Raw genomic sequence first — 14,256 nt, 5'->3', positions numbered from 1 at the left:
TGTTTCAAGGTCTTTGGTCCGGGACGCCGGCGGCCCGAGGAAATAGCCGATTCATCAGCAGTTAGATGATTAGATGACATAAAAATCACTCGCCGGCTTTTAAACTAAACACGTAAAACAGAATTGGAGTATTTTGGCATCTGATAGTGCGGGCAAATATTGAGTCAAAGAAGGCTTCCGAAACATGGCTTCAAATTAGTCGCTAATTCACGCAACTTTTACCGTTTCTGCCAGTCTACGGACTTTGCCGTACAGGCCGCGCCCATTGTGGAAACATCTTCCAATTTGACTCGTTTCCAGTTTACTGACTTAAACAGCCTTAGTGCATGAAATCGTTCAAAAAACGGCATTTTTGCCCGCCGCTACGTGGCGCTATCGGTACTTTGAGAACCACTAGTTTAGAGCAAGAAATCTCCTTAACAACATACGACGCACAACATCTTCTGGAGCCGCAAAGAGGCCAGCTAAAGAAAAGTCCCGCAAAGCGCCGTCTTCGCTTGATTTTATTCCCTCGGCGGAGATGAAGCGTAATGGGGGCCGTTCAATAAAGAGGAAAAAATCAAATCGCTGCAAATCCCCACCAGCTTTTCTCTCAGAGTATAGAAGATGGAAAAAAAAAAAAAAAAGCAAGTCATTCTCCCGATCAAGGACGAGCGAGGAGCGTTGTTTTTGTTGTTGTTGCGAATAAAGCTTTAAAACAATAACGTAGCCGGCGCGAGTTCAGCGCTTGAACGAAAAAAAAAGAAAAAAAGAGGATTGCATTCCGCTTTTACTCGCTGGGATTACCACGCAGCGCCAGATGTCATTCATCCTCCCGACATTCTTCCCGGGAAAACAATTGTGCTGAGCTTTGCATAATGTTTAACTTGGCCAGATGAAGACGGGGAGGCGAAAAAAAAAAAAAAGTCCGTCCAGCAGGTTTCCAAAACACGTTTTACACCCGCAATGGACCAAAAAGCCCAGTCGGCATTTTGAAGGGATTTGACTTCTTTTCGGAGAGGGAAAAAAAAAATTGCCCGCACCTGTTTTCAGCATGACGGGACGCAGTAGCAACAAGTTGGACTATTTGGGCCCAAAATGGCTGCTCTTGAAACTTTGGGCCAACGGTGGACTACCGGAATGCCCCAAATATAGGACACAGTCGTGTAGTCCACGCAGCCTTCATTTTGGGGTCAAATTCTGCTATCTTCTATGTTAAAGAAAATGTTCCAACTAGTTAACAGCAATGTCAAAAATATTGTAAAGCTAAAATTGGAATTCCCCAAGTACCTCTGCATAAGTCACCGTTCATTTCGGGATCAAATTCTGGTCTTACCGTATAAGACACACCGGCACTTTTCATCCTCTAAACTCTTTTATTTTCTTGTATTCATACCCATAAATTATATATTTGTTGTGTGTTTGAGATTTCCCACTTTGTGAGCAATCAATGAACGCCTCGTGATTGTCTATATTTCCTTCCTTATTCTCTCACCGGTGCACATGGCTCCATAATTTGACTGATTTTAGCAGTTAATTCAAGTAGTTTTACTAATATTCCTGCGCGTGAACAAGGATGGACTCGCACGTCGGTTCAGTCTGTTCACTTCTTGTCACTTCTAATACCAAAGTCAAATAACACCAGTCCTCGAACGGTGTCGAATAATGAGAGAAATCTAATATTGAAGTTACGGTTTATAGCACGCACCCACCCATACTTTTGGGGAAAAAAAAGTGTGTCTTATATTTGGGGAATTGCGGTAACTCCGAGGTCCGGAACACAGGTGTCAAATTCCAGTCGGAATCGCGCAGGATACCGGCCAACCAGGACCGTTCCACACCTATGGTGTAGAATGAGTATTTCTATCCGGTCATTTCAATGGGAGACGTATCCAAGCGATTTCTGGTTCGCAAGGACAATTTTTCTTTGGCTTGAGGAAGGCGGGATTGGTTTTGCACGCTTGAATTTAAAAGACATTTTTAGAATCATCTTTCCGAATCGTGTCTCACGTCGTCGCTGCAACGCTTCCTTTTTTTTTTTTTTTTTTTTTTTGAGGAAAGCGTCCTTGTCGACAATTTTCAATCCCCTTTCATTTCCCGAGCAGTCGTCGAGTACATCAAGTCAAGTGGCGGAGAAGGAAAAGTTTGGCAGGCGTGTTTGCGCCAAGCTAACCAAGTTGTACTCGCCGACCGCTCAACACCTGAGAGGAAGGCCGATCGGCCTCGGCTTTAACGCGCGCCAGCGTAGCGGGAACAGAACGTCCCATGACGCAAACTTGACTGAGGATTGGGCGCCGCCGGCGCCGCGCCGCGCCTTCGCTACTCTTTGCCGGGAAAGTGGCCGCCTCAGCAAAGCCAGGATTTCTACACCTCGGCTTTTCTTTTTTTTTGCCTTCGTAGCTCGGTTGCGCTTGATCTTCTCATTGCGCTGGTTTTGGCTTTAGGCTGCGCGCTAGCCACAATGCAAGGCCGCAGCGGATGGCACCGGTAGCGCAAAGTCAGTTGGTGTCAAACACAATTTTTGCTCCCAATGTTGCAATAGCTTCGACCGAGGCGGCATCGACCTGTCGGAGTCTTGCTCATCAAAAACAATGATTGTAATTTCCGTACTTTAAGGCGCACCTAAAAGCCTTCCGTTCTCTCAAAAGGCTTCAAAAAAACGCTGTTTTTTGTGAAAGAAAGCGCGACTTTATAAAATAAATCCTGAAACGTTTTTTTAAATCAACATAACAATATATTTGAAGGTTTTCGGTTGCAATTTCATTCAAAATGTTAACGTTTAACTGAATCATAATTGTATTCCTTCAAACTCCCGGCACTAAAAATGTCCTAACTAGGTCATATTTACCAAACGTGTGGGGTTGAATTCCATCCAAATGACCTTGAAAAGTCTTTCCATCTCGTAAATGTATCCCAAATTGTATTCCATGTTTTAAGGTAATCCCGTCTTCTAATTAATGAGAGGTTTTTCATTTTCATCCCTACGCACCCAGAGGCCCAGCAAACATTTTTCTCCTTGCTTTCAAAAAGTTCTTTTCTCGAACGACATTTGATGCATCGCGATTAGCGGTGGTGAAATAGCCCGGCAGCTGTCGTAAGACCGCGGCGAGATGACGCGAGTCAAATCTTCTGGACCCCGGCCAAAAACCCGTCGGCTGAGAGTTCCGCGCCCGCGGGAAGAAACCGTAATGGACGCGGGAGCGGAGGCTCCGCTGGATTTAAGAGGTCTAAAAGCCGGGTGAGGAGATCTCCTTTCAAAGCCTGCAAACAGGTGATGCCCCCACCCCGCGGCGCTTTCACATTTTGGTCACAAAGGGTAGACCGATGCTCAAGAAGCGGCGCTTCCAAAATTTGGCCACGGCGCAGGTCCGACCCGTCGCGCTTGGGGCATTCTTGCGCCAATTTGCCACCAAAAGTACACAAACATTCAGACCGCCTAAAAGCGGGTCCAAGCGGGGCAACCCAGAACATTTAATAAGCGAAACACAAAGAAGGAAGACGAAGGGCTTGAACTGTTTTTACTCTCGAGGAGAGCTGGCAAGGATGCGCGCGGTTCACCCATCTCCTACCGCTCTGAATACACTTTCTGTCCGCCTCTCTTTTATTCATTCGCGTTGGCCGAGTTACAAAACCACGTCCTACCCTCAAAGGTCATATTTGTTTGTCCACTCACATACATCCACGTATGCGTCATGTCAAGCCCGTATGCCCTTTCACGCACAACGACATCCGTCGACATAAAAATGCAAGCAATGTCAATATGATTGTCAATTTACCAAATTGCGGAAAGTGGATCCGGCCCCGCCCTGACCACGCCTCTCCGATGGCGCCGGATCATGAAAATAGCCACTAAATTTGGGAGACATTTAGAATGTCATTTAAGGAATGTGCCAATCCCAGATTACACTCTGGTCATTAGTAATCCAGCGCACAGTGTGTCTCTTGAACATGATCGGGTTTCGTTTGACTAACGCTAATCCTTTGCTGTCAAAAACTAAACCCGCGGAGCCCTCAAAGTAATCCCCCGAGGTTTAAAAGTAAACATATGTTGTGCCCAAAATACGGAGATTCCCCAAATAAAAGGCCCTTTTTCCCCCAAAATGAAAGCCAAAGGTATGGGTGTGTCCTATAAACGCTAACCTCAGAATTCAATTTTTTTTTTCTTTAATTTGACTCCATTTGAGGAAGATTCATCCGTCAGCCACATAAGGCGAGTTTTGACGCACAGATGTGCATTTTTATATTGGCCGCATTGTCACTTTCAAAAGTTAGCGTAACAGGCCGAGCTGGAGTGCGGAGGGTAAAAAAAAAGTGGGCCTCAAAATCAAAACGGCAGTTGCTATTTGAACTTTCCTGCAGTGGTTCCGTCAGTTCCAGCGACAAGTATATTTTCCTTCCGACAGAACATTTTTAGAGTCCTTTTAGGCCGCCATTAATGTCGGCTTGGAATTCACTTAAGGTGTTTAATATTCAGTGCGGCACTAATAGCGCAGCAGGAAGGAATTTTCTGTTTTTTTTTTTGGTACATTTATCTGCAGCTGGACAAACCCTGACAATATGTCAAGCGTCAGGACGGCGACGCTAATGGTGGCAGCGTGCGGATTTTGTTCCGGCACAGCAGGGAGGATGGGATTGGCGGAGCTGGGGGGTTTAGGTGTAATGGGGGGGGGGCTTTTCATCATCTTTCCAGCGTGACATCAGTTTCTCCTAAAAGGCCGCTGACCCACATTTTCATGTCGCTTATTTTATGTACCGGTTCACACGTTATTTAACTCTTTGCTTGGATGGAACGGAGCGAGCGCTCGCTCCATCCTTTTGTTTACTCTTGTTGGGTCGTACATCTGTTCGTTTTCATCTTCTCGCACGTCAGCGGCATCGTAACGAGATCATTTCTAATCCGGTCTACTTCTTTCTCCGCTCTTTATGGCCTGACATCACAAACGTGCCGCGGGAAGCCCGTCGGGCGCTCCGCAAAGGGAAAAGGCTGGCGCAAGCAAAAATACTAACCAGTTAAAAGCGTGCAAGGCAGCGCTAAATAACACGCTAACATTAGCTTGCGTGTTATCCACAGTCACAAAATCTTTGCTCATTTTGGGTATGTTTTCCTAAATGACAACGTTCTTACAAAGAAAGAATAACGTTCAGACGCGTGGGCCACATCCAAAATGTAATATCGACAGCGGCCAGAGGTGGCGCCAAAAAACAAAAATCAAGCCACACGAAGGGCAAACGAATAAGCCGTTAAAGGATCAATTAAATCAGTTCCAAAACATCATTATTTCGGGTGTGGCCCGTGCACCCGGTACCGACCCGTGGATCAACCGATACCGGGCTCGGAATTAGCCGTGCTTTCGCCGAAGTTACATGAACGCTGGAGCTGTCCGGCCTCTTTAAACACGGAAACTAACGCGCTGTTCACTTGACGTGGTCACCGCCCCGTGAGCCTTGGATTGAACATCCTTGGAATCACCTGAAATTTGCTCCAAAACGCCTGATGAGCCAGGCCAAACAAAATAAACAGTATCCAAAAGGCCCTTCATTATTTCCGGTGCAGCCCATGCGGCCCGCTACCAGATGGGTACCGGTACCGTGCTGTCGACCGGCGGTCAGCGACCTCTGGGCGACATGAACATGAAAACTGATGTGAACATTCAGTGCTACTTCAACTTACGCAACAAATTCCTTCGGGAAGTCTTTTCGTATGAATTTTTCGTATGTAGCCGCGCTTTTTACACATAATAGCCTAATCCGTTCCAAGCCTAAAACCACGCTCATAAACCCCTCAAATCAGGGGTCCCCGACCTTTTTATCACTACGGACCAGTCAACGCAAAATATACACACATCGCCTCCGTCATCTTGCTATTTGTTTCAATACAAAACATGAATTAGAGGCAAATGTGTACTTATCAGCACGCATATAGCATGCAGTATTGTGTGTTATTGTGTGGCTTCTATTCTGTGCGCAACCTTTTGTGCTTCCTGGCCTGCGGCTAACGATCAGCCCTCCGCATGACAAGCGCCGCTTTATTATTTTTGTAGCTTAGGAGCTTTCAGTGCTTTCAGAGCACATGCGAAGACCCACAATGCGTCTGGACCGCTCTCATTGTTCCTCGGCGTAATGGCCGCCCGCAGGCGAAGGTGGCGAGCCGACCGGGTCATGCCGTTGAATGGCCACGGTCGCTCGAAGTCCGCTTTCATCTTTTCATTCTTTCTGGACCGCAAGCATTCGGAGGAAATCGATCGCGAAGTCAAATGTTGCCGCGTGATCGGCCGGAGACGTCCCGGAACGCAAGACGTCTGAGAAGATGGGACCAAAGTTTTATTAGCCTAAGTCTCGGATGTTTAAGAAAACGTTTGAGCAAACATGATGCGTAATCCTGATTTCAATACTGAGCAAAATAATCGCGATTATTATTTCGGCAATAATTCAGAGAGTCTTGATTGCGGAACTCGATCATGGGAATGGATCGGCCGTTAATGTCAAGGCGCTCAATCAAGTGTGGGAGAACTTCCTCAGGAAGCGCCGCCTGAATTGATTGTTGGGTATTTGCGCTAATTAGCCCGGGGACGGGTCGCGCTCGTGCCGGCTGGCAGGGAATAAAATCTGTCACGGATCAATAAGTCCGCCGTCCGACTCGTCTTCCGTATTTCTCGCGATGGAATCGACGGTGAAAAGCCCGGTACTCGAATCCGCCGGAATCGACGTCGGCGCGGTAAGAGGCGGCAATGCGGTTAATATGACGGACGTTAGCGTCCTTGAATAAGTCTGCGAGCGGCTTGTCGCACTGAGTTGTAAGCCAAAAAGTTTGGAAATTCTTCTGAATGCACGAAACGTTGTGTTTGAATGTTTGTTCATGCTCCGTGGACCAACGCAGCGACCGCACGCTCACGGAGGAAGGTAGGGCTAGCTCCTAGCTCCTAGCTCCTAGCTCCTTAGCGCCTTTGCAAATGTTGCTTTGTTTGCATCTTTTTTTGTCGGGTGAGTCGTTTTTTCGCCACGTAACACAAGCTGCGCGCTTTTCCAAGAAAAAAGAAAGATGCAACAAATCTGTTATTTGCATTTAGGATCAAAGTGCATGGAAATGACATCAAATTTTGAAAAGAATTTGACGTGGTTTCTTTTTGTCTTCTAATGGTGTGTTAGTGGGTGCAATGCTAGAGATGGTTGTTGGCAGTATGTTATTTCAAACTAGCTGTCTAGCGATTCTTAAATTGCAATTTTGCTCACCATTTACAAATTTGGCTATTTACCTCTTTTTATGTGAAAGCTGATCTCAGAAAAATTCACTTACAGAAACGTTTGTGCTTTTTCTGTACTGACATCAAACGATGACTACAAAGACAGACGCCGGGGCTCCCAGACCTTAGCGGAGATTAGCTTACATGGGGGGTTGATGGAAAGAATAAAAAAACAAAAACAAAGCGTCTTCAACCATGCCCCAAACAGAGGACGTGGCTCAAGTCTGGAAAAAAAAAATCCCTGCACACGCCCCAACAAAAAGGCACTGCAACATCTCTTGCACGACATGCAGATGACTCCCGGTTGGAGAAGGTGCTTTGCCCCCGTCATCCCTGACCCCTCTACAACATTTCCGAGTGTAGCCATGCCGCCCCATTTCCTGCTATGATGCGGGACTACGTCACCTAATGGCGAGCGAGCGAGCGAACGGCGGCCCCGCCGCCAAACCCGCAGTAAATTGTCGCTCACACATGAAGAGCTTTGCGGCCATTAGACGCCGCCGCCGTAAAATATGACCGGGTCGCACAGCTAACAACACAAGTGGCACACTTAAGTCCAGTCAAGCGCCCCCCCACCCCCACCCCGCGCAACCCCTTCAATCTCCTTAATGTCTTATTTATGACCCCCCTGGCTTGCCATCAAGCAACCAGCGTATTCTCAAGGGATTCCTTTCATGCCATGCCAGAACGTAGTCTGAACCCTGACCCCCTCCTCCCCTTCCCTGCTTTAATCACTTAACCGTTGCGTAGCAAGTCCCCCCCCCCCATCCTTTCCAATCTCTTTCAGGCCCCCGCCAGCCTCTTCTTCAGCGGCGTCTGTGTAATCTATAAAATATTCGCCTGCAGCATTTTATCCATCCCGTCGCTCTCGTCATCTTTTCAATGCGCAAAGGACAAGATTGGCAAACCTTTTACGCCAGAGGCCCCAGCTGCCCGGTACCGGTCCGCGGATCAACTGGGACCGGGCCGCGTGGTGTGCACGGTGCACGGTGTTTTGGAACTGATTGGCAGTTGTTCACCCTTAAACAGTTCATTCTTTTGTGCTTTGTTAGGCCCCATCATAGTTTTTGGCGCCACCTCTGCCCGTTGTTGATATTGCGTTTCGGAGTGAGGAAGAACGCTGTGGCTTCAGTTGAGAGCGGTCGCTGATTCATCGCAATGTCCATTTTTGGACATTGTTTTTCCACTGTCTCGGATTTTTTTTGTGTGCATCCCTAACAATTGCTTCTATTTTCGCTTCAATAATAAACAAAAAAAAACCCACACATACTGACACTTTCCACTAACATCCATCCGTCCATCCATTTTCTCAAGCTTTGTCAAAAATGTGACAAATTAGCATATTAGCTAGCATAATAGAGATTGTCATGAGAACTTCTTTGCGGCTTGGGCCTGCTTTGTTTTACAACTTCCTTCCCGTTGCAACTCCACTATCTGCCTCCTCCCTTGAATTCATCCTTCCTTCCTCGCATCCTTTATCTTGTGCCGCCATTCACCCCCCCCCCCCCCCCCGCCTTCAAACACGCTTCCCATCCTGGAATATCTTCTCCAGACAGCAGCAGACATCCTCTGGAGGAATTGCGTGAAGCGTGAAGGCTTGACTGCGCCGACACCCTTTGACTTTTCTTCTCCATCCGTGGCGCTCTTTGAAGCCCAACCCGTGTCTTTCCCTTGACGGCGAGGTGGGGGGAGCGACAAGTCTGGATCCCTAAAATAATATCTATTTCTTCAAACACGAGGCAAAAAAAATATCTTGGTCCCTACAATGTAGTCTACAGTCATTTTTCGGATTGCGTCTTTTGGAATATAAGACGCAGATCGTAGCATCAGATAATTATGTAGAAATAAACGGTTAGCTAAATAGCCTTTATTGTCATTATACCTGCAGTACAAGGCTACCAAATTTGACCCAATCACAAGGCGTGGCTCAAATCTGGGGAAAAAAAAAAATGCCTCCAACATAATTTGACTTAATGAGCTCGGACCGCCCAAGAAACATACGATACAATTGACTGACAGGGATGGACTCGGACGGTGGTTCATTCTGCTCGCTTCTTTTTTGGAAAGTAATGCCTCGTCAGGCTCAGCTAACACCAGCTGCCGTTTGTTGAAAAGGATTTTGAGCGCGGACCGCTACTGGGCCGCAGACCGGCCGTTGGGGAATTCGAGCGTCCAGAATATTTCTGGATGACCACCGATATTAGATCACGTCATTAGAACGCTTCAAAACAGTGAAAATTGAACTTGATAGGGCGACCCTGGCAACCGGACTTTTGAGCGGTCGGCGCGTTAGCGAGTCGCAGCCAAAGGCAAAGCGCGAGCTAGCGGGGAGGCCGCGGCCGGCGGTCCGGACGTGGGCGGCGGGGGCGGACGCCACTTCAAGCGCCATGAGTCAATGCTTGAAAGTAAACACGCCAGCAAAAGGGCTCGCCGGCCAAAAAAGCATCATCGTTATCCCACATTTCCTCAAAGCTTGTATTTTTAAAGATATTTGAGGAGGCGTCCAAGATGATGATGTCATTGATTAGGGACCATCGATTTGACCATCACTTTTGATTGACACCTGTCAGATGCCTCATCGCGATGCGCCGGGTCAAACTGGCGCCGGGTTACGTGACGTCTTGAAGGCGGGAAAAAAGTTGAGCCTTTCATGCGCTCTCACACATACCCTCTCACACGATTGATCCAATCTAAATGCACGGTCATTTCTGTTGCGCTCGGACACACGCTTGCAAGTGTCAGTGGTGATCTGGGCGCGTGTGTTTCCTTGTCGTTTAGCAACCGCTTGGCCCCCAGCAACCACGACCGGATACAGCGGCTGAGGCAAGAGTTCCAGAAGGCGCAAAACGCTCCGGACGCCGACGGCGAGCGCGGCCGCGCGTTCAGCTTCGAGCAACCCTGGGTGAGTGTCTGAGGACGCTAGGCGGCTTGGCGACGGGACGCTAACCGCGGACGGACGCTAACAAAGCTCGCGCATCCCTTCGGACTCTGCTCCACGCGTGCCTGCATCACCACTAATCCCATTGGTCCTTTTTGTGCGTCAGTCACCCGCCTGGACACGCCCACCACGCTTATCAACTGTTGTCATTTGTGTTCTTTTCATTTTCTCGCCTTTTGACACTTTTTAACCAGCAAAACGGTCCTCGATATTGATGGTATATATATTTGTATTTCTGAGCCAGTTTTAACGCGTAATATTTCTTGTGTTACTTTTGCAGTATTTAACAAGCACAATTAGACTTTTGTCACGTACAAACGGACGATAGTTTTAGCAACCATCTGATTTTCGATAGCCGGTATTTTGTTGTGTTTGTGTGCCGCTGCGCCTTGTTTTTTAGATTTTGATAAAGTCAGTGATGAGATGCAGAATAAAAAACAAAAAAAAATGACGTGGTTGACTCTTTCAGCATTCGGCATGTCCTAGTCCGGGACAGCAAAGCATTGTGGGAAAAGACGTAGGTGCTGGCTTTGATTTATTTTTTTTTACACTCAAGTCTCCATGCTCGGGTTTTAAAAGTTCCTCGCACTTTCAATGCAGCACCTATGATACATTGAAAAAACAACAACAACAGCATGAGCAAAGCAATATGAAGTCGATTTTTGCATTTTGATCTTGTGGACTGTGTTTTGAGCATGCCCCGCATTTGTCTCCGTTTCCTTTTATGGACACGTTCAACGCCAAAATTAACCTTGACTAACCATCATCATCCTCATCATCAGTAACTCGTGTCCAGCATGCTTCTCCCTTCACTCCGCCCCCTCCTGTCTTGTATGTTGTCACCTGAGCACCATTATGACATCATCATGACGCCATCTTGGTAAGTGACTGCGTGCGGAACTTGTCAGCCTTGAAAGTTACAAGCCGCGTGGGGATTCGGACTTCGCGTCTAAACCGGAGCGAAACAGAAATCTCGTCCTGCAAAATTCTGCGCGATAAGCGGGTTTCAGATTGCCCGTGTTGTGAGCGGTCAGTGAATGCCTCGCCGGCGTAACCTTGAACGCTTTTCCGTTCATTTTACCATAAATACCCCAAGTTGCGCCGCATCCCAGTTCGCCAAGTTTATGATTGCGCGTGTATGCCAAAAGACCGCAATTAATAAACGAGTCGAATGGAATACCTTGGCGTATGCTCTAACCATACCTTGCCACTCTCAATTGAATTGGCTGGAGACATCGTAACTTTGACATGATCCTCTCAGGTTTTGACTCGGACATCGGTTCAGTCCGCTTGCTTCTTTTGTAGCAAATAACAAGCTCAGTTATCGGGAACTGCTGTTGGCTGCAACAGGCACTGGCTGCTAACTGCCAACAGACGTCCATCCCGTTATTGTAATTATGATAATAACGCGGCCGATATAAAAAATGCTCGTTTGCGTCAAAACTCGACTTATGTGGCCGATGGATCAATTGATTTGAATGGTGTCGGAAAAAAAAGTGAGCGGAAACCGTGGCGCCGGAAATGTTCAGCGCGTTGGCTACGAATGGGATGAAATGTAGAAGGAGCTCCGGTTCTTATTTCACACGTTGCAATATGATGTGATTTGCAGTCCAACGGTCCCAGCGCGGCGGCGGCGGCGGCGCAGCAAGCGGGTCGCCACTCGGTGTCGGTGGAAGTTCAGATGCAGCGTCAGAGGCAGGAAGATTCTTTTGCTCAAGCTCAACGCCAATATAGCTCGCTGCCGCGGTAAGAAGATTCTTGTTTGATTTTTTTTTCTTTATGTATCATGCTTTTTTCCGCCCTTAGGCTTCAAACATGAAGCGTTTTTCATTTTCGCTCGTTTTTTTTGTGCGCATTTCTATGATGCTGGCATAATTTGTGGTTGTCAATGTTGACGTTCGGGTATGTTCACGTTTGTTTCATTTCTTGTACAAGCAGTAGTTGCGCTAATAAGTTTACGCAACCTTACGTCAAATGTTCAAAATGTGTTAACTACTTTGTACAATGTATATGTAGGTTACAGGTCAGTCTAAATCTGAAAAAATAGAACCAAGTGCATAAAAAAAGAGGCTAATCCTTATTTCATTGCAATTCCGCTTTACATTGAAAAAACAAAGCCATTTCCCTTGGTTATAAAATGGTGCAAATAGTTTTCGTTTTTTTTCATGTTAGACTAACCCGTAACCTGTATAAACGCTGTAAAAAGTAAATAACAGCTGTCGCAAGTTGATTCGCATTTTTTTTTGTTAGTAATGAAAAGCCCTGGTATACGTTGATGTAAATTCGTGTTTGTTTTTTGTGGGTATATATGCCGAGCGTCTTTGTCCAAATGAGAGGAGAGCGTGACGACCGAGAAGATTGTAAAGCACCGGAGCGCGCGGGAGAAGAAAACCCCAGCTTTATTTTCCGACGCGGCTCGGCGAGCCGCGACGGATTGCGGCGGCGCTCCTCGAAAAGAAGAAAATAAGACGCGCGCGCTCGATGCTCACATCGAAACGAGCGCGAGGACGGCCGTCGGGGAACCGTTTTTGGTTTGACGGAAAAGCGAAGGGGTCGCAAAGGGGTTGCGACGTCTGCGTTTGCGCGCCGCTCCTACGTGGACAAAATGTCATTTTTTTCGGCTCAGAAAAAGTCGCACGAAGCTAGCGCAAGGCGAAGCGAAGCGGAGCGCTCGTTTGGAACGGGCGGTATGGAAGCGGGCTTTTTAACCCGCGGTCTCAACATCGGGTTTCACGAGACGATGCGGGTTTATGTCGCCAGGCAACCCCGGAAGAATCCCAGCTCCGTCTCTCAGGACCCTTGGGAAAAGTCCTACGCGGCCGGCGAGGTCTTCCAGACGGCCAAGGACAACGGGCGCCACCCCGGCTACCAAGGTTCCCGCAACGGCTTCCCCAGCGCGGCCAACGTCAACGCCCGGGTTCTCCTGGAGGCGCAGGAGCTCCTCCGGCAGGAGCAGCGGCGGCGAGAGCTGGAGGCCAAGGGCCGGGCCTCGCCCAGAGACGCTCCGGCCTCCCCGCCGGCCTCCCCCAAGGGCCCGTACCGCCACGACGTGCCGCCTTCGCCCTCGCAGCTCGCCAGACTCAACCGCGTCGGCTCGGAGAAGGGACGGCTTTTTTATTCCTGAGGGTCGGCGCGCAACTTAGGCCGGCGTCCGTTCGGTGACGCGCCCGCCCTCTCTGCGCCCCCTTGATCCAAGCGGCTCCAGATCCGCGACCGGTGCCTTGCGTCTGTTTATCTTTGTTCCCGAGGAGGAGCCGTTTTGGATTTTGGCTAACGTGCTGGCCGGCCTGGATGGGGGATCTGCTTTCGGTTCATCCTACCGAAATAAATTGTGCCGGCATAGGCCAGACCCGCGTTGGGCCGGCTTCCCGTTCCACCCGTATTTCATTTTTCCGCCTCGAAGCTTTGCTAACGGATGCAGCCCGCGCGTCAAGCTCTTGCCTGTTTTACCATGATGGGAGTTCAGCATAGGGAAAAAGTGGCCAATTAGTCAGTATTATGCAACATTCGAGCTACTTCCTCTTTTTCCTTCCACAATAAGAGCGCTCCTCAGCCGAAACCTGTGTTAGCAATAGCTTTATTGTTTTGTAAACACGAATGTCCCGATTGGATCAACTCCCTGCCCCGCCCCCCGAAATAAGTCTCGTCTCCCCAATGAGTTGAAAACAAGGGGACACGGCGTGTTGCTTCTCAAATCCGAAGCCCCTCCCCCTTTATGAATAATTAATGAGGCGCTGTCTCCGTGGGGGAGTGTTGACAGCTCTGATCCCCCCCCCCCCCCCCCCCCCCCCCCCCCCCCCATTATGTAATCGGCCTCCTCCACTCTGCGCTCGACTAGCCGGCCTGCCTGCCGCTCGGGGCTGTCAACGTCGTCGTTCATTAGCCTACCTCCGTGCCTTTACCGCGGCCCCCTCCCCGCGCATCTCCCACTTGATTGTCACCCTCCTCCTCTCGCCCCTCTGCATCCTCTCTCGAGCTGCACTCTAACGCTGAATTTTTCATCGGCGGCCACCTGCCGCCCGCGCCGCAAGAAAGACAAGCAGACGGGTCACTCCGGAACGGGAGGACGTTTTGCTTTCAAAATTCTTGGGAAGTCAA

The 14,256-nt window shown here is 48.6% G+C and overlaps 1 protein-coding gene across 7 annotated transcripts in view; it reads left to right on the top strand.

The window, feature by feature from the left end:
* Positions 1 to 13,929, top strand: part of pard3ab (par-3 family cell polarity regulator alpha, b) — an 81,315-nt gene extending 67,386 nt beyond the window's left edge. For 4 of the 7 annotated variants that reach the window (XM_088429119.1, XM_088429120.1, XM_088429121.1 and 1 more), the window contains 3 exons: positions 9,999 to 10,122; positions 11,768 to 11,904; positions 12,919 to 13,929. In XM_088429119.1, coding sequence (XP_088285245.1) covers positions 9,999 to 10,122; positions 11,768 to 11,904; positions 12,919 to 13,282 — 625 coding nt within the window. In that variant the 3' untranslated portion in view covers positions 13,283 to 13,929. The other 3 variants (XR_015867427.1, XR_015867428.1, XM_088429123.1) reach the window with 3 other exon arrangements.
* The last annotated feature ends 327 nt before the right edge of the window (positions 13,930 to 14,256 follow it).

The sequence above is a fragment of the Hippichthys cyanospilos genome, chromosome 12, assembly GCF_059441005.1.
Source record: "Hippichthys cyanospilos isolate Australia breed blue-spotted pipefish chromosome 12, RoL_Hcya_1.0, whole genome shotgun sequence".
In the NCBI taxonomy this organism is placed as follows: domain Eukaryota; kingdom Metazoa; phylum Chordata; class Actinopteri; order Syngnathiformes; family Syngnathidae; genus Hippichthys; species Hippichthys cyanospilos.
This window is presented reverse-complemented; position numbering and strand designations above follow the sequence as displayed.